This window comes from Lepisma saccharinum, chromosome 1 (genome assembly GCF_977018435.1).
Source record: "Lepisma saccharinum chromosome 1, izLepSacc3.1, whole genome shotgun sequence".
Lineage (NCBI taxonomy): Eukaryota > Metazoa > Arthropoda > Insecta > Zygentoma > Lepismatidae > Lepisma > Lepisma saccharinum.
The window spans coordinates 162,654,009-162,675,721 of record NC_139229.1 but is presented as its reverse complement, the minus strand read 5'-3'; the positions used below and the strand labels follow the sequence as shown (position 1 = coordinate 162,675,721).

General features: G+C 35.5%; 1 protein-coding gene across 1 annotated transcript in view; it reads left to right on the top strand.

Annotated features, from left to right (window-relative positions):
- Positions 1 to 3,643: 3,643 nt before the first annotated feature.
- pav (kinesin family member pavarotti) overlaps positions 3,644 to 21,713 on the top strand; it is a 55,367-nt gene continuing 37,297 nt past the window's right edge. The window contains exons 1-6 of the mRNA XM_083141657.1: positions 3,644 to 3,889; positions 9,682 to 10,242; positions 13,260 to 13,418; positions 15,266 to 15,464; positions 18,295 to 18,433; positions 20,109 to 20,308. Coding sequence (XP_082997783.1) covers positions 3,879 to 3,889; positions 9,682 to 10,242; positions 13,260 to 13,418; positions 15,266 to 15,464; positions 18,295 to 18,433; positions 20,109 to 20,308 — 1,269 coding nt within the window. The 5' untranslated portion in view covers positions 3,644 to 3,878. The remainder of the gene's footprint in view (positions 3,890 to 9,681; positions 10,243 to 13,259; positions 13,419 to 15,265; positions 15,465 to 18,294; positions 18,434 to 20,108; positions 20,309 to 21,713) is intronic.

The window sequence follows — 21,713 nt, the reverse complement described above, 5'->3', positions numbered from 1 at the left end:
TATAGAATTGGTATAAAATTTTGTCCCCCAGAAAATTCCCATGACGCAGGCGCGTCATGAACCTCTCTGTGGGCACCCCTGTCGCTGTTTCAGTGTATTTGTTACTCAATGTCATCACCACTCATATTTCCAGACTTGATAGATTGAATTAGGTTGTTTAACGTCGCTGTTCTGCCCCTTTTGGCTAATCGCGACGATGATGTTGAGTGATGATACAATGAAATTGATGAATGAATACTCACAATGAACAGGAAGCGATTCGAACCCTGGACGCCTGTCGTCGTAGCACGCTGTGCTAACCACTCTGACAAGGAGGTCGGCATTTCGAGACTCGAGGCGAGACGGACACTTGCCTTTTGAAAGCGAGTCGAGACTCGAGAGCAAGACAGGCATTTATTTATACAATGAGACTGACTCGAGGCGAGACCGAGACACTATCATGTCTTACCTTGATATCATCCCTTTATTTCTTTTTCTATTCATTCTCTTTCACATCACATTCTGCAAAGAAAAGGGAGAGAGAGTAAAGATATCCCCTGTGTATCCCCAATGTAATAAAGGTACCCAGCTTCGATCCCCGGTGGAAGCACATAGTAGTTCGGATCCCACTTTAAACTGTAACTCCAGTCCCGATTAGTCTATCTGTGCATAAAGTGAACTTAAAAACTCAACTCTCTCTCTCTCTCTCTCTCACACACACACACACACACACACACACACACACACACATACACATACACATACACCCCCCCCCACACAGACACACACACACACACACACACACACAATAGTTTATTCAACTAAGCACAACCGTTAAAATTGATTTTTGAAAATTGCAGTGTAAACCATTAAAATTACGAAATGGGAATATCTGAACTGAAAGACGACTGAGGATGAGGCAATAACAATAAAAAAGAAACGTGAAATGATTAAAGAGAATCCATTATCACAACTCAATTTTCACATATTTGTTTAGGTTTTCGTTATGCAGGTTTGTAGAAGAATTAATCACCTGTCATATTTTCAACTCAAAAAACAAACATAATTTGCCTAGGTTTTCATTTGTAGTCAAATGTCCCAAAATCCATATTTGTCTTTTCCCAATAGCAATACAATGGACAGTCAAAAATATACAACACTAATTATCACGGCATAAATTCTCATCTTCTTTTCCTTCAGCGGAACGAGTGTACGTAGACAGGTAGTCTGAAGAAAGTTGTCGCCAATTGGAACTCTCTTTTTCCGTTGAGTTTCTGGTCAAAGACAACAAAGGTTTGAGTGATTCAAGCATTTAAACTTGTTGCTCTTGGCATTTTGAATCATTCGTTTGATCTATATCTAACAAGGTCTCCAGACAAGCAGGAAGAGTTGAACACATTAGATAAGCATCTCTCCTGCGAAAAACATTTCAGCCAGACCTACAAACATTCCACATTGCCTTTGTTTGGAAAGACAGCAAAGCTGTACCACGCAAATGAAATACGGACACAATGAATCTGTAGAAAATGCTGATTCCTGTACTTATGGGTTTATGTTCCCTCTAAAAACACTGTTTTAGTCTGAAATATCATGTTCCCTCAACACACTTGTAATAATTAATATAAATTACTGTGGCTGAAATGAAGTTATGTGTGAAATATAATTTTTTGGGGGACATTCATTTTCCAGCGGAGGCACGCCCCTCTCACCTTTCCGGAATCCGGACGTCCATGGGTTTGTCCTGGATTATCCATCCATTGGATGCGTTTTTACGGGAATATGGAGAATTAAGCGCATAAAGTACCATAGATTAGGCTTTACTATAGACACATACACCTAAGGTGGTCATCCCTTATCAGTATCCGCCATCTAAAGGCGAAAAAGTAGTAAAAGTAATAAATATGCTATGCGTACGCAGAATATTATTTCGGAGGGGTTTCAATGCGGCAGGTTTATAAACTAACGGAACATTTGTAGGATTTCAGGGGGGAGCTTCTGCCCCCCGAGCCCTCTGGCTACGTTCATGTTGGGACCTTATAAGAGCTTTTCGAGAAAACGAGTATTCGTATCTCTCACGGGATTCGAACCCGTGAATGGTTTATTATACACCCAAGAATCCAAAGGAAGGCTTTAGTTTTTGTTATGGATTTCCTAGCAAACGATAATTGTCCACATATTCGCCCGAGCAACTACTGCTTTCTTAGCTCCCGCTCTAAAAAATAGGACAATGCGGGAAAAGCCACTCCCCTAGTAACGGACCAATTTTCCCTTGTTCTACCGTGCAGTTCCGAGAAATAATATCTCCACTGAGGGAATTTTCCCACCAGTTTACTCCCACAGAACCCATGATTCACTGTTGCCAATTACAAATATTAGTAACTAAATTTGAATAATCTTTGGATTATCGTCTCGTCTCCTTCATATTTTGAATGAATAGAGACTTGTTCCACCAGTGCTCTAGCCGAGGGAGGATATAAATATATATATACTTGGTATACGCTGCATACCCTTTGGTTAACCTTACTCATTAGATTATACCTTCTACTTTCGTTTTATGTGATTTGACCAATATGATTCCACGTGATGGGGACATATTGTTGAGAAGTCCCACAAGTTGATAAGTTTCAAGAGTTCATGCAAAATGTTATTGTAACAAGTGTGATGACGTATCAAAAGATGCACTTTGGCGTGTTTTCGAGTAGATAGGTATAAAACTATAGCTCAATGTCATTAGCACGGTCTTGCCAGCGTATATGTTTGGCAGCAACAGCACAGCAAGTTCCAACGAGGATGGTGGCAGTGGCCACTGAAATTAATCGAAAAAGAAGAAAAAACAGCTTCGCGGATAAAAGTGAGTATACTAGTTTCTCCGTATTTATATGCTACCGCGTCTCTCTTTTCCCAATTATGAGTATTGTTAAAGTTATTAACATTATACGAACTGACAATTCACAAAAGAAATATCAACAACAAAACAAAATTCAATAACATGATGTTCCCTGGCATATAAAATACAATTACTTTTAAATGTAATAATTAAAATACGCATTTCATATTTCTTATTTTAAAAATGTGTTGTAATGCCTCTTTTATGCCAATTACGAATATTCACCACAATCATCAATATTCTATATATTTTTTTGGATTTGTGTTAGTTTTCTCGTCTATAATTCATTTTTTATCTTCATCGCTGCAATTAAAAACAGAAAACAAAATGATAAAAAGAAAACAACACAACATAACAGCAAGCAACAATTGGGAGTTGCGCTTGGAAGAGATTTTTTCAAATTTTCCAATTTTGTTTCAAAAATTGCTTTTTTTGTACGTATACACAGGGCCACTGTTAGGAAACGCGAGGCCTTGGGTTGCAGTGCCATTGTACGACTGACTTCACCATAGAAGAATGTGTTCGAAATGCTGACCAGAGGGAATGGGTCTTCAGTTGCGCTTGTCTTTCTATGTATTTCATATATTCGACATTTATCTTCATCGTTGCGTTTTTACATTATGTTCCCCTTTTTTATATATATTATTTAACAACCAGCATACAATACAATTACACACCAAAAAGGTACATTTTATATTGTAGGGTTTGCAACACTACTGGTTTGACTACAGCGCCAGACAGCGCTTTGTTTGATTCGATTTGACCGGTAAACTTAAAGAAGCTCAGTGCATTTGCATTTGTGATTTGTTCGGTGTCTGATGGTGATGCAGTGCTCGCTGTCATCTAGTCAAAAATTCTATTTTGTATTGTAATACGTTTGATTAGTCGAGAAATGTATGCATATTTCCGTTCTAACATTCGTGCGTGATATTTAAGTACGTTTGAATTATTTTTTTCCGATCCATTTCAAAGGAGCAACGGAACAGTAACATTAGGAGTGGCCACGACCAAAATGAAACCATCGTAAGTTTGTTTTCTTAGAAATTGAATTGATATATTATAATGCCATATGATACTACTTCCTTTAACTCTAATTCATCTACTGTAATTTAGCCAACAATTATTTATTAATTTTAGGTTTTCTAAAAATTGTATTTTGCGAAAATTTGAGAGTGGTTTAGATCTGTTAACACATAGATTAATATTAAATTTCGAAGGGTAGTATTACTAGGTATAGTCTTTACTTGTAATACTGTTGTTAGTTATATAACTTCCTTTCTTGATATTATCGTCGATAAAGTATAGCCACGTTTTGATGATTTTGTTTCTATTTATTAATGTTGACTCGGAGCATCTTTGTACGATATCACTACTTGTGTGTTTCTCTAGTACTTAGTAATTTCATGTTGTATGTATGAGGCACATTGTTTGGAAATAATTATAAAATTGCTAGACTCGCGGTAAAGTTACCGATTCTTCAGTTCATAACACAAACTGTATTGACAAATATAAGATATTAGTATATTTGATAAGCAAATCATTGAAATGTATTCCTTCAGTGTTATCGCCAGAGTAGAGTTTTGTGCCATTTTCACTAGTTGAGAAACCTATATATAATGCAGGTCCAGTCCTCATTAGCCTATCAGTCTGTAAAATGAAATATAACATTTTTCTTTTTGTGGAGTAGAAAGGTCCAGACTTTCAGAAAACTAGTATTGATACAATTGAGATTAGAAAGATTTTTTTCAATCTGTGTCTAGTCACTGCATTATGCACTGCTATGAGATATGGTAAGATGTCAATTTCTGGAGGACTCCTGTAAAAAGAATTTGGTAAATGTCTGTTATATCGGAGACACATTTCTATCAGATATTTTCAGTTTCAAATGGTTCGCACTTACCAATTGTGTATTGCGGAACATACGTAGTTGAAGGTGCCAATTTTTCACATACGAGTAATTCTTTTAGGTCCTTTCTTCATTTGCGGAACATACAATATGGCACGCACAGCTGTGGATCATCACACGTCATACTTGTGTTGTTGATTTGGAGTGGGTATGCAGTGTTTCAACCTTCTTAACCGAAAAATAAAAAATACCTAATTTCGTGTTCATTGTGTCATTACAAACCATTGACGGATAGCCCCAGAAACCATTCACGATAGCCACAAAAAGCATTCACGATATCCTCAAAAACCATTCATGATAGCCCCATGGACCATTTCCGGAAAGGTTAGGTAAGCATAGTTAAAAAAAAAAGCCACTTTTGGAAACACTGGTGAGACTGCGTGACTTTCGATGCTTGCGCCATCTACAGGTACATAATGGAAACAACGGCATAATGTTGTCGCTTTGCACAAAATGCAAGTTTATTATATCAAAAGTGCTTATTTCTTGTGTAGCATTTTACATCGAGAAAATACCTCCCACGAACTTTCAAAATGCTACAGAAACTCATTTCCGTAAGTAGTTTCTTCTGTAAAAGTGAAGAAATGTGTCTCCGATATAAAAGACATTTACCAAGAATTTCAGCTAGGATTGCCATGAATGTTTCGTCTATTATCAAAAGTTGTGCAATTTTTACCATGTAGCTGTCAACATGGTAGCACAGCGACAGTCCATTCTGTACTACAAGACTACTACTGTTGCCAGTCTGATTTGTAACAGCAGGAATAGACAGAATGGCATGCGAGGATCCCATAGTGCTGGCTCGGCACCCAGACTAGAAAGTATATACTTTTTAAAGTAAGATTGTTTTATTATGTACTATTTTTTTAAAGAAACGACATAACAGAATTTCCTACATGCCTACCCTCTCTCTTACTTAATCTGCAAAATACTACATTTTTACTCAAACTGCCATAATCTTGGTTTTGCACACTATAAAGCAATAATAAGTTTGAATTGTGGTTGGGCATTTCATAAAATCGTTAAATAATGTGATTAAAGTTAACAAAGCATGCATAGGTGTGTGCACGAGCTAGGTAATTCAGTTTGTATGAGGTTGAGGTTATAAGGGAATTAATGTTTGATGATTGTGTATGATATTAACTCAGATGAAAAATGTACTAGCCTACACCTAAAGCAGAATAAGGAAGTTGGGTTAAGACAACTCAATAACCTACTCTTGTGAGCATTTTTGTGGGTAATTATAAAAGAAAGGGGTACTTGTTTACTATCCTTCGGACACATTTATTTATTTTTACAGAAGAAACTACTTACCGTAATAAGTTCCTGTAGCATTGTCGAACACCGGGAAGGTGTTTTGTGTGATGTGGGAATGTTTCATAGCTGAAATTCATGTTTGTTGAAAATTAATTCTCCGACGGAGAATAGCTAGCCCCACGAACCATTGGCGCGTGGTTAGGTTAGTTCTGTTAGGTTAGGAAACATAGTTAAAATTTGGTGTCGTTTTAGTATCAGGATCTAGAAATTGGAAATAATTGCGAACCATTGGTGCTAGCCTCACGAACCATTGGCACGTGGTTAGGTTAGTTCATCTCAGGCAAGCGAAAAGGCCTATCAGAAAGACGTACTGGTAATGTGAAAAATTGCAATTAATTTCATCAAAACAACGTTGATACACCTTCAGGAATGTTCCGCGAAGCAGATATGTAAGTACGAATGTCAAAAATTGACGAAACGAAAAAATAGAGGTGTCCGAAGGATAGTAAATTTTTACCGTATCGTAGACTAGTGGGAATGAATGTAGAAGTAAATCTGAACCTTAGTAGAATGCATTTAGGGTCTTTATTTTAATGCTTTGAGAACCAAACCTGACCTGCCTAACCTAACTAAGAAAGCATATATCGAACAAAATCTTAAGTAATCTCTAAAACTCCACAGTAAATGTTAAAAGACGTAAATCGAAATCGAACCATGTAAAAATTGCATTCGTAGCATGATGAAATTGCAATATATCCAAAGGATCTTGGGTAAAAAAAAAGCAAACTGATAATAATTGTATATACCTGTAAATGAGGAAATCTCTATGGAAAAGCAGAATTGAGCATAATGCTAAATATATATTGAAGATAGGAGTGCTCAGTGCTGAAAGTGGAAATTTCTTGCTGGCAAGGGAAAGAAGTTAGTGAAGGCGTTCCTTTTATGGATCAACATGGGGACAGTGCTTTATGAATATTCTCTTAAGGCTCGGCTGGACTTTTGGCCGCAGCCAGGGCAGCTGTTTTTGAAGATTCCTCTGCTTTCAAAAAACTGCTATGATATTCCAAAATATGAAAAAAATACATATACTTATAATTCCTTCTAGAGCATTCACGTGAATCTTATTGTAGTTTGCTTTCGCTGTTGACTAGATATTTTCAATAGTTTTGTGACTACATATGTCTATTAAACTATTGATAACATTTATACAAGAAAGAAAGCAAACCACGCGAGGATTCATGTGAATGCTCTAGAAGGAATTCTAATACATAATTTTTCAGATTTTTGAATGGACACGGTACTTCTAATATATCAAATGACGTATGTATGAAGGGGTATTACATTTCTAAATGCTTTCGTTGTTAGTTTAGGCAGGTCAGGTTTAGAGTTGTTTGCACTAAAATTACTTCTGTAAATTCTTCCAACACCTGATTGTGTGATTTCTGGTCTTCAGCACTTTCTGCTTTTCCATAGCACCTGATGGTCATAATAGTGGTATTTATTTATTTAACAGAAGATTCCAATTACAGCATTGGCCATTTTGCATTGGAAGGTACTATCAAGATAAAATAGCATAAAATAAAATTAGACATGTAGTTGAGTGACTTACACATTTTTACACAACAACCTTATAAAATGTGCCTGAATTTCACAAATGTCTTATTTGGTAATTATTTTTGGTGGGTTGTTTGTGGAACAGTGAACACTGAATGAGGGATAATCTAGGCTTCTGACGAACAAAAATTTGATGGCTTCAAGTGGTGTGGGATTACACTTGAAAGTGAATTTCCTACATGCTTATCCTGTCTTACTTAAGCTGCAATAACCTTGCATCTTATTTCATATAATCAACATTTATCTTGTTGAACGTTCAGTTATAATGAAGATTTCCAAAGCCTCTGATTATAATTGGAAGAAATTTATATGAAGAAAATTATAATAAATCCGATGGAATTTGAGGTGCATGACATAGACCAGATTGGACAGCAGTATTCAATTTTAGTCTAAAGATTTGTAGAAAGTGCTGAGAGCAAAGAGATTGTTTATTTTAGTAAAACTACAGAACAGACCCAGTATACTGTGGAGATGTACTTAGATAAAGTTTATCAAATATGACTTCCAGGTCCTTCTGTGCTGCAGCTCGTTGAACACAATTATTTTCTAGGATATGCTTTGTTTAATGTGTTTTTCTTGAAGGAGAAAGTTATCATGGTACATTTTTTAGAGTTGTTTTAAGTTCCATCTTAATTATTTTGCATAAGTGCTAGGCCCTATATCACTGAAATATGAGATTTTGCTTTATTTGCAATAATATATATATACATATATAAATGAACAAAGAAGATAGAACTGAATTATCATTTGTGGTTTTCAAGAAATGTTAATTGGTTCCATGTGGAGGAGGTAAACATAGCTACCAGTCGTCCAGTGGCAAATGCATTTGCTGATTAACATAAACAAGCAACCTCTGACCTTCTAAAGGTTAAAATACAAGTAACTTATATGCTTTGATTTTTCACTGCCCATGTTGAGGTATTACATATATTTCTTCAATTCTTGGAATTGTGTGGACAGTGGTGTGCTAGGTGTTTTTTAGTGGGGTCATAAAGAATATAAACCATGACATACAATTTTTAGAGTATGTTTCTAAAATGGTTGTGCATAATTTGACTTTTATGCTTATTTGCATTCATATTTTGGTGCTTTTTAGTGGATATAAATCAAAGTCTAGTTTTAATGCATCACTGCAAGCAAAGAATGACAGAAAATGTTCAAATGTTGCAATCCTTTCCTATACCATGTAAAATTATTATATTTTTTTTGAATGGCCACCACCACCGGTTTGCTATTTTGCCCACACGTAAACACTTTGAAACTGTAATTTTATTTTCCTAAATTTTATATTTCCCTGATTAACACAGTTAATCTTTCCGGCCCTGAGTAAGCAAAAAATGATATTTTTTTTTTTAACCCTGCATTGGTTGTGCACAGTCTCTCTTTCTCAGTGTGTGGTTTTAACGTCGTTACTTATCAGTGATTGTTTTGTCAACACCCTCCCTCTATCTGAGTTTCTAACCTTCCTCTTGAAGGATTTTCTTTTCATGTTAGAAAGATCTTAATGCTGCTAGGGAGGGTTCGTTAAAGCCCCTTGCTGTTACCTACTGCTGAAAATCCAGTCTGCCGTTCCGTGCCTTTTTATAATTTTATAGAACTTCAATTTTTATAGTTTTGTAGAATCTCAAATGTTCAAAAAAGAAATCTAATCGTGATAATTGAGGATTTGGTGTTTTAAACCATTAATTTAGCAGATTTTAAAAACCCAGTCTCTGGCACCATGTGTGACCATAGATTTTACTTTTCTGATGTGACCCATGAAGGGTTACATCTGAATTTACATTTTCTTGCATTTTAAGTTCTTGACCTCAGGTCTCTGAAACACAGACAAATGAAATTCCACTGTGATCATTAAGGCATTTCCCCATCTAGTTTAAAAAATACTGAATATCTCGACCATGTAGCAAAAGTTATTTTGTGATTCCCCAATGCTGGGAAATCACAAAATCAGAATTTTGTGTATGTTGTGTTGTTTTATGTGTGAGTGAAGTCATAAAATTTTATTTACTTTACCAATGTCTTATTTAATTTTTTCCAGACGTTACAAGTTTGATCCAAGGAAGACTCCAAAATTACGGCAAAGGGGTCTTGTGAAAGATCCCGTGGAAGTATACTGTAGGTTGAGACCCTTAGAGAACGATAATGACCGGAGCTGTTTGAAGATAATTGACGAAAGAGCAGTGCAACTCGCTCCAGCAGATCCTACAGTGAATTTAAGAAATGGAACTTACAAAGAAATCAGATATACTTTCAAAGAAGTATTTGATGATTCAGCATCACAAAAAACTATATTTGATATTGTTGCACTACCCCTAGTGAGTAATCTTCTAGACGGAACAAATGGACTTATTTTCACTTACGGAGTCACCGGTTCTGGTAAGACATATACCATGACTGGTGTCCCACAAGATGGCGGTATCATGCCACGTTGTTTGGATGTGATATTCAACAGTATTATGGAATACCAGGCAAGAAAGTATGTATTCAAGCCTGACAAACTGAACGGATTTGATGTCCAGAGTGAAGCTGATGCTATGCTCGAGAGGCAAAGCAGCCTTTATTCTCATTTCTCTGGCAAAAGTACAAAAACACCAAGAAGGTAAGGCAGTCAATATTGGAATATGAATTATCCTTGTTCATTAAGCTTTTTCTTCATATGTCAGCTCTCTCATTAACATATTTGTTTGTCTCTGCCAAATTTGCACTGTTAAATTACAATATGCTCTGCATAATATGTTTTATTGGCTTTGGAAATTATTCATTCTACATAGTGTTTTAAGTGTTTTAAAATACACTTTGCAGATACATTCAAGTCCCCCCCCCCTGTGCATTATACTACTTTTAAAGGACATACGGAATGTGGATCTTGATGTCACTCAAAGTTCATATGTGATTAGCACCATGCTGCCCATGGCCTACTTTGCAAGTCCTGGTCAGTTCTTCATACTAGAACACCAGGACTCAAAACATTTAAAATTTAACATTCAATGAATTATGGTTTCTTATTGAGTTATGTATTAGGTTAGTGGTGAAGATACAATTATCATTGATATTACAATTTTTACCAAAATGACTAATATCCATTATAACAACATTTGCCACACATAATTATTTTATAACTGATTTATTTAAACAAGTAGCAGGTATTTATCATAATTGCACCTGAAAGAAAATGTTTAGTGTGCCAGGATCTGTCAGATGTATTCTAACTAGGGCAAAGCTGATCCATCAGTATCGACTGATACCAGTGGTATCAATATCAGAAAGTATCAGTTGGCATGTATTTACAGATACCTGCTATTACTTTTCCGGAATTTTGGTCTTCCACGAGGTCCACAAAAATGTTGCGATACACTTTCACAGAGTCCATTTATCCTGGAAATTATGCAAAATTCAAGGTTCTTCATTTTGCACTGAATTGTGTGATAACATAAAATGGAATTTAATATTCTAATGTACTTCTTAAATATTTTAAAGCTCAAATCTTGGTAAATTGATGCATATAATTAGAGTACAATACTTACATGCAAATATGTTATTCAATATTTTGAACAACTTTTAATTATTACAATTTTCAGGCATCTGTATCTGTGGGAATCAGTGAGAATATTTGTATCAGCTCAGCCCTAATTCTAACCAATTACCAGAGAAAATCAGTCGTTTCAGTATTATATTGGTGTTGATATGCTAGTTATGTGACAATTTATTGATTCTCATTTCCTATTTTAAACCTAATTCCAGTATTTGTTTTGTTGTGCTCATTATGAATGTGGTGTTGGATATTTTGCGTACACTAAATTTACTCACTTTACAAAAATGCTAATCTTTATTCAAGTGTTTTGTCTGTTCATTTGTCCTCTAATAGATGAAAATTGTTAACTGAAGGGTGAATTCTAGTATTAGTGTATTTTCTTATTTGTATCATATTACGAACATTAATAGAAAACTACTTTGTAATACAGGATGGCTACTCTCCGGGAATTCTGCTTAATTATTAGCTCTGGGAATTCTTCGTGAATTTTTTCTCCACAGACATGAAAATTACAACTTTATTAATTCAAATCCCATTGATTGTATACATATTTATAAATTACCTGAGCCAAGTTTTTCACAGTTTAGCTTTTATTTTTATTGAGGAAGGAAAATAAAACTGTGTGGAAAATAGAACAGAATTTTCTTAATCAGTTTTCTTTGTTAGTGTCCTTTGTAGAACATTCTGACAGGCAGACGATTATTGCAAGTTGATTACGTAAATTTGAGTTTGAAATTCACAATTAACAATTTTTGTATACTTGTATTAGTATATCCCGTAAAATTTGACGTGTTTGTAGAGGTACTTCTAGTCTGAGTATGTCATATGTAAACTCCGCACCTTAAATTAAATATTTTAAATAGATACAGATATATACGTATATAAAAAGTGAAAGAGGAGAGAGGAAACACTCGCCAGACACAGAAAAACTTCAAACTTTCATGATGGTATGTCACATCTTCAGGAGTAGAGAAAAGGTGTAGAACTTGGTGACAAGAACGGAGCGTTAGTGTGCCCTGCAGTGTTGCCAGGTCCAGAAAAAATATGTTGAGTGCCACAAAAAAAATGTAGGTAGTTCTCTTGCCAGGCTTGTCGAAAACTGAGTGGTGATGAGGGTGGAGAAAGGTGGTGATGAGGGTGAGGAGTGGGGATGAGGGGTGTTACTTGGTGGCCTTGTTCAGGCCTGGAGGTGTGGTTGCACTCATGGCTGATATGTAGGCCCCCTCCTATCTTCTACATACTGAGGTGTTGGTAGATTGGGGCAAGGAGTGGACGATTGCTACCTGGAAGCAGTCATTGAAAGGAATATTGTGGTGATTGGTGTGAATGGCAACAGCAAAGTCCAGGTTTTGGGTGGAGGAGCGGTGGTTGTTGATGCAGAGGTTCAGGGCTGTGGAGGTTTCCCCCAGGTAGAAGCTCCCACAGATGTTGCAGGTGAGGATATATATTTGGTTAGAGCTGTAGCAGGTTCCTTTGGGATAGAGGCTGAATTTGCCGGTGGCAGTATGGATCTGGAGTGTGCGGGAAGTGACAAATATGGGGCAAGTTTTGCACCCACAGCGGGTGTGAGCTGATTGTAAGAATCACAGATGCCCTTTATATTGTTAATATACTATTTGTGTGTGTGTGTGTGTGTGTGTGTGTGTGTGTGTAAGGGTGGGGATAGGAGGTAATTCCTAAGGTTGAAATATAGAGAACATCTGCTTATACCCTTGAATTTTTGGAAAGTTCGCCTTGAAAACTGGGAATTACACTTGAATTTTATCATGGTCCTAGAGTAGCCACCCTGTAATACCAGTGAAAGTGTAGAAGAATGGGGAGATTTCTGTCCTAAAAAATGGAAGAGAATTAGTTCTTTACTGCATCTTTCAAGAAACTGACCCATATGTGAAGGGTCTTGTTTTTAGGGAAATTACGTTTGATCACTCTTGCATTAAAAAAAGGACTAAAATACAGTTGTTCAAGTTTTTAAATCAAGGAAGATTCCCTTGGAACTTCATTATCTTCGAGATAATGTCCTGTATGCTCCTTGTCTTGTTCTTTCTGAATACAAAATTGTTTAATGTTCTTTATCTGTATTCTAGGAAAGAACCAGGTAGTGATATATCTGAACGTGTACCAGATGATACAAAAGTTGATAACATCAATGAGGACAACGCATATGCAGTTTTTGTTACTTACATTGAGATATACAATAATTATGCATATGACCTATTAGAGGATCAGTCCCAGGATCCAATGAGGTAATTTACTATTTTACTTTGAATTTTTCTTCCATCACAATAAGTTGTGTGTTATTGGTTCCTTTAATTATCAAGCTTAGTTTAATATTTACTATATTGCAGTTTTATTTCTGAGCTTTTATTTTTTACAACTGGATTCTTAATCCCTATAATAAAATTAATACAGTGCAACCCCGATTTTATGTTCCTGGATTTTACATTTTCCCAACTAACTAACTCCCTAGCCTTCTTAAACCCGAAGGTTCATGGCTGCAGCAACACAGGCCTTCCATCTTTCCCTATCTTGAGCAAGTTCTATATACTCTTTTCCATCCTTACCGATTTCCCTTAGGTCCATCTCAACGTTGTCCCTCCATCTTCGTCTTGGCCTTCCTACAGGTCTCTTACCATCAGATTTCCCAACAAGAATCCTGTAAACTCCTCTTTCCTCTCCCATTCGTGCCACATGGCCTGCCCACCTAAGTCTTCTTGATTTAATTATTCTAATAATATCTGGGCATGAATACAAATTATGTAACCTTCTCCACTCACCTGTCTCCTCATCCCTTTTAGGTGCAAAGATTTTCCTAAGGATCTTATTTTCAAATACTCTCAATTTATGTTCCTCTTTCAATGTAAGGGACCAAGTTTCACATCCATATAATACTACAGGCAAAATTACTGTTTTGTATATTTTAACTTTTAGTTTCTTAGATATTAAACGAGAAGACAAAAGTTTATGAAGAGAGAAGTAACATGCATTTCCTGAAATAAGCCTACTTTTTATTTCCTCTTTAATATAATTTTCATTTGTTAATATTACTCCTAAGTATTTGAATTTGGAAACTGGTTCAAACGAGTTATCAATAATTAGATTTTGATTATTACCTAACACTTGGTTTCGGCCTGTAAGCATATATTTAGTTTTCTCTTTGTTAACTTCCAAACCTATCTCTTTAGCAGTTTTGAAAAATATTTTAGCATTATTCTTAATTGTATTCACATCATCCCCCAGTAAGTCTACATCATCTGCATATGCTAACAACTGAGTCACACCATTTAATTTTAGTCCTTCTTTAGTTTCTTTTACCTTCCTTACAGCATATTCTAAGGCAAAATTAAAGAGCAATGGAGATAATGCATCTCCTTGTTTTAACCCATCATGAATTGTAAATTTGTCAGACATATTAATACCCACACGAATTTTACTTTCTGTTTCACTGGTGCATATTTTTATCATATTAACAAGCTTCTTAGGTATTCCAAACTCTACTAATATATTATATAATTTATCCCTTTTGACCGAATCATATGCTTTTTTGAAATCGATGAATAGCTGATGGACATTTTGATTATATTCCCACTTTTTTTCAAGTGTCTGTCTGATGTGAAAAATTTGATCTGTAGTTGATCTGTTACGTTTAAATCCACATTGATAATCACCTATAATTTCATTAGCATATGGGGTTAGTCTTGTTAAAAGAATGTTAGATAATATTTTATATGTTGTTGAGAGTAAAGAAATTCCACGGTAATTATTGCAGTTCATTTTATCACCTTTTTTAAACACAGGAACAATTATGGATTCTTTCCACTGTTGAGGGATTTCTTCAGCATTTCTACCTACCCAGCAAGAGACTAGATTATGATAAATTCAATGTCATTTCTTTTTGGCATGTTTCTTTACCTGCTAAAGTTACCGTAGTTCTTTGGAGCTCTTGTTTTACTTTGTATGATCACTATCAAAAGTAACAAAGGTAGAATGGGTGAGGTTGGGAATGCGGAAGTATTAACTTTCTGAATCAGTAAGTACTGTATAACATGCATTTAGTGACGGCTGCAATTTCTCATGAATGGTTTTATTGCAGACAGGCTCAGAAGAAGATCATTCGGGAAGATGCCCGGCAAAATGTCTATGTTCATGGGGCTACAGAGGTTGAAGTTAAATCTACTGAAGAAGCATTTGATGTCTTCTATCGAGGACAGAAGAAAAGGAAAATGGCCCACACAAACCTAAATGCAGAGTCAAGCAGGAGCCATTCTGTGTTTACCATCAGACTTGTGCAGGTATGCCAGAAATAATATTCACAATTGTGTGTGTGGTGAGTGAAACTTTCAAAATTATTTAGAAACTGTCTACCATGAAATTTTCAAGAGTGCCCAAACTACATTTAGGATGACTAATCCACTGCCTGTGCAGTTAATTTCTAATTCAATATAGAAAGGGAACACTTAAATAAATTGCAGTTGCAGAGCTTCAGTAGTAGAAATTAATGATTATCCTTTCTGCTATTGGTGCAAGTGATCTTATGTTTGATAGGCCATGGTAGCTGTCGTTAGGGCATCTGACTACCATGCGAGAGACCCAGGTTTGATTCCTGGCAGGGGAGAACAGAGATTTTTTTCCACCTGTTCAAGCGGCTCCGGCACCCACCCAGCATCCTATAAAGTGGGTACCTGGAGGAAACTCTGGGGTGTAAAGGCAGCTAGGGGCATGGTGCTGATCACATCACCCTCACCTACAGCTGTGATCAAGAAAGTGTGGGGCCCTAACTCCACACCCCCTATACACCTTCATGGCTTGGTGCAAAGCACATGGAACACTTGACTTACTTTTTTTTTATCTTAGGTTTGATATTTGCTGGACCTGCTCATGCGGGAGATATTTGATTAAAATATAGTTAACTCATTCTTAAAAAAATGAGAATGAGAGTTACTTTATTGTCAGCTAACACTGGTCTCTGCTGCTTTTATGCATTAGTATGCTGCAAGAAATAAAGAAAAAAAACATTGTCTAAATATATGTTCCATTAAAAAAGATAGATCTTATTTATGCATTGTTCAACCCTCTGAAGGAAAATTGCAACACCCTTTTTTATCAATATAATGATTTGCCTTTAATCAACAAAATGTCTGTGTGGGTGTACATGAGCTTTTGGGTAAAACCTGAATAACATGATTGAATTGGCGGGAAACTAGAGAAAAATGTACCTAATCATTCTTTTTGATACCCTACAAACATTTGTACCAAAGTCGCAGGAATACATTGTCATCTTGTACACAATCAGCCCTCTGGTACTGCTTGCTTGCTCATGGATTTTATCTATTGCACAGTTTGTATATTTTGCAGTAGTGATGATGAAGCAGGAAACTTACCAATATATGAATATTATATGTTATTATTTAATAAACATATGGGGTGGAACAATTTAATCAGCACACTATTGGTATTGGCAGATATAAGCTAATTAGTTTATCTGAAATTACCTATAATTTTACTGATCTATCTATAAATAGCATTTCATTTAGTGTCATAATTAGCTGACTGTTCTAAAATGGCAGAAATAAAGAGGAACAAGTTTCACTAGAGCATATTATGTAAGTGGAATACATTTTGGAGATTAATTCAAGAAACAAACAATTAATCTGTACACTTGTTGGAGATGAATTCAAACAACTCAAACTGATACTAACCAAAAATAATGTTTTTCAACTGGTCACCTTGTGATGCTGCACAGTATTGGAGTCTTATCGAGCGAGAATTTGAGTGTGTTGGGAAGGAGCAGGAGATTTTAAGTCTACTTTATGCACATATGAGCCAATTGGGTCTGGGCCTACAGTTTCAAATGGGATCTGAACTATGTGCCTCCACTGGGTATCGAACCCAGGACCTCTTGATTACAGGGTGATGTCACTACCACTATGCCATCTGGGAGGCCGTACTATTGGAAGGATGTATTGAAATACGTGACGTTCAACTTCAGATAAAGATTCCAATACTGTAGCATCGCAAAGTGACCACTTGAAAGACATTTTTTGGTTTAGTTTGTGTGTTTGTTTGAATTAATCTCAAAGTAGTGTAGAATTAGTTCCATTTACACAATATGCTCTAGTGAAACTTGTTCCTTTTATTTCTACCATTTTAAACGGCAGCTAATTATGCTCATTCCTGTGTAATTCATATTCCCATGTTTTTGTAAGATAAACATCTAAAGGCAGTTTCTTTTTCTAGGACAAAACCATTATTAGTAATCTGGTTATTCATTAATCAAGGAGGCTAATGATCCATTCTTGTTCCTCAAGGAACATTTGTCATTTAATATCAGATTGGTAAAATATTTGCTGTTGGTAAAGTACCATATTGACTCATGTACACTTTTTCCAAAAATTTTGTCCCCCAAAACTGTGGTGCATATTACACACAGAATAATTTGGACAGCCAATCTGAAACCACGCTTGTTTTCTCTGTCACTCTATATAACATTGTGTGTGTGTGTATATATATAAAAAAAAGTGAAATGGCTATTCCCATAATTTTTCACTTTGTAACCAAACATTTTGCGACACCAAGGAAAAGCACAGAATTCGAGCATGCACCTTCCGTCACCCAGATTGTGTATCAGCAGTATTTGTTGGGTAGTAGAAAATAGCTTCCTGATCGCTGTAAATCCATAACATAACTTTGATGTAGCTTTTTCTACTACAAAATAAACAAGGTGGTTACAGAGGTGAAAACTTTGGGATGCTAAACATAGTGAGTGGTGAAGGGAGTGGCATGGGTTGGTGACTCGTATACACAAGATAATATTCTCCTCTTGGTCCACATAGCAACAGGTGACTCACTGAATTGATATGTCATTTGCTCTTGATTGGCATAGCAAAAGCTTTACAGCCTGCAACTAAGAAAGCCATTTCTTGAACCTGAATTCTTCTATGGATTATATACAAGATATAATTATTTGCTGCTTTTCCCCATCAAAAACCAGGGTGTGCAGTATACACGCACATGCATTACACACACGTAAATATGGTATGTACATTTTATGTTTGCACTTTTTTGATATCTATTAAAATTTCTTATTGGTCCATCTCTAATATAATGTTACATCAATTTCAGGCTCCTTTGGACAGTGCAGGAGACGAAGTACTGCAAGATTCACAGGCAGTCTGTGTAAGCCAACTGTCACTAGTGGATTTAGCAGGCAGTGAAAGAACTAACAGAACAAATAATGTAGGCAACAGGCTACGTGAAGCAAGTATGTGTTCATTTCCTTATGAGTTCTGTAGTAGTATTTAAATGTATTTTATTTTAACATTTAGCAAACAGGTGGGATATTTATATCCCTTTATATGCATTTCAAGAGGCTTGGGTATATAGCACCACATGGCAACAAGTAACATGTCATTTCTTCAAAACTACACATGATATTTCAGTTCTATTTTTTTTTATTAATTTGTATACACAAGGAAGTATGACATACTCGAATTACATTGTTGGTATTATTAACAAGTTGAGTTTTTTAAAAGAATTGTTTCACTTTGATCATGGGATAGATTTTATAAATTGGCTATTTACTAGGGCTGAGCCAATACCAATGCCGATACTCTTTCAGATTCCCACTAATACAGATACTTGAAAATTGCAATTATTAAAATTTGTTGAAAATATTGATCAATATGAGTGTAAATATTCAACTCCAATTATATGCATCCATTTACCAATAAATTTGCTTTAGAATATTCGAGAATTGTATCAGAATATTAATAATAGATATTAAGTAATCACAAAATATAGTTTTTCATGCAAAATTGGTGCCAAATAAAAAGAAAATTTGAATTTTGCATTATTTCCAGAATAATGGGACTGTGAAAGTGTTGCTCGGCATTTTTGCAGACCCTGTGAAAGACCAAAATGCTGGAAAAGTATATGCTGGCATCAGATGAATTTCAAGTTACTTTCCGATACTGATACAACTAATGTTGGCAGATACCGATACATCAGCTCAGCCCTACTATTTCGTCTTGAACCACCACTTTTTGCTGGTATATTTCACCTTTACGTGTAATAATGAGAACAAAAGAACATGTTCACATGTGACAATTAGGGTCCAGGGAGAAATGCCCAATTTTCGAAATTTCTGAAATTTGACTCAGAAATGTTGTGTAATTTCAGTTTTGTTTCAAAATTGGGCACAGGCATTACACATTCTCAATGAGTGGTCTTTTGTTGCGTTTCCCTGCAAATTTAGTTCATCCAGCATCCATAGGGTGACACTAGAAAACTAAATCCCAGAAATTTCTTCCGTAAGCTGGCAACACAGGCACTCTTATACATTATTATTTTATTTCTCCAAGAAATGTCTGGCTATTTGCAACAAAACTTTGCATGGTTGTAGGAATGGACCACTACTACATACATTTTTTTCTTTACTTTGGTCTATTGTGGTGGCTACAATATTTTTTTAAAATATTTTCTTCCTTTAACCTTCATTATTGGGAGATAAAATGTATAAGTTTCACCTCTGCTAAAAGCCCATAACATTCTGAAAAAACAACAACAAAGATTTCATCTCTTACAACAATTAGTTCTTGAGCTACAATTTTATTGTCCATTGCAGCAAGTTTAAAAAGTTCCTATCCGGAGAGGCTTTACAGGTTGCTAAACTCTGTTTACTTTTATGTTTTTTAGTCTTGTTCATGTTTTCTGAAAATTGCACAACCTTAACACTCATTAGTGCTACGAACTTATTTATCCTTCAGTTCATTTCAATAAAATAAAATGCTTTTCATGTATTATTGGAATCATGTCCTTTGTATTTGATTCAAGATTATTTTTTTTATTTGTTAATAGTACTTCCAAGGCTTTGTGTTTGTATTTTTCAGAGGCTGATGCAATTTTTGAACTTGCTTTGAATGTAATTTATTTTTCAGGTAATATTAACTCCTCTTTGATGACACTTAGAGCATGTTTGGAAATCCTTAGAGAAAACCAAGTGAGTGGTTCAAGCAAAAAAGTGCCATACCGAGAGTCAAAGCTCACTCACTTATTCAAGAATTATTTCGAAGGTGAAGGGCAAGTGAGCATGTTGGTTTGTGTAAACCCGAAAGCAGAAGACTATGATGAAAATATTGTAAGTGTAATCCATTACCATCTTACTATAGAATTTATAGGAGCAAAACAACATATAGTTTTCTTGTATGTACGCATTGCTTGCATCTTAGAATTATTTCTTTTGTAGTCTATGGTTATTACAAGCATAAAAACAGTTTTTCGTTGTGACGTTTAAGGAGAATACATGCTCCCTTCATCAGACATTTATTTTTAGTTTAATTAAAGATACGGTTATAACAATGGTTGTAAATTTTTAACAAAAAAGAATCAGTTATACAATGGATGTTGTCAATGTTACATTGTTGTAATATAGCAACTTAACTGTAAAACAAGCCATTCGTTTTATTTTTATTTCAGATAAACATTTTTTTAAAAATTATGAATCCCAAATGCAATGCAATGAATGCAAAAATAAATTGCAACCATTGTTATAACTGTGTCTTTCATCAAACTAAAAATAAATATCTGATGAAGGGAGCATGTGTTCTCCTGAAAGGTCACAACGAAAAAGTGTGTACAATGGAACCCCAATTTTACGTTCCCGGATTTTACATTTTCCTGCTTTATACATTCAATCTTGATGGTCCCAATAGGGCAAAATGTTATAAAATTTTCCTCGGTTTTACATTTCCCCACAATTTAAGTTTTTTACAGCTTGGTCCCATGAAAAATTTCAAATCGAGGTTCCACTGCAATAACCGTAGACTACAAGAGAAATAGAACAACACATGTATTGAGTTCCAGTTGCCATGATTTCATGATGCATTTGACAAAATCCCTCTGAAACCTTACCTGCAAACATTAATTTGCAACAGTTACCTTATTCCTATTTGTTGTGCTATGTTGCTTATCTTCCTCTTGGGTTAATTGCAATGGTGAGGATGAATAAATTTTGGATGAAATTGGTGAAGGGAAGTAACAGAGCTGAACATGAGTGAGGAACAGTATGGATTTAGAAGAGTCGTATCAAGAGTAGATCTGATATTCACCATAAAGCAATTACAGGAAATACACTATGAGTATGCAAATGTTTTGATTATGGCATTCCTAGATATAGAAAAGGCATACGATAGCATGGACAGAACAAAGATTTGGAAGGCTCTAAGAGAGAAAAGAGTTGAGGAAGAGATAGCGTGTAGAGTGCAGAGCACATACAAGGCCAACCAGAGCTGTGTGAAGACACCAGTGGGAAGAACAGTGTGGTTCAGTATAAGTAATGGACTAAAACAGAAGTGCTCTTTCCCAACTGCTCTTCATAGTTACAATGGATGCAATTAACGAAGAGGTGGGGAAGAGGATAGGAGAGGAAGAGATGAAGGCCCTGTTGTTTGCCGATGACTAGACCTCGGATTTTAGGTTCTAAAAAAAGTGTGCTTTTAGGTTCCTAAAATAGGCTCTTAAAATTCTAAACTAGGTTCTAAAAA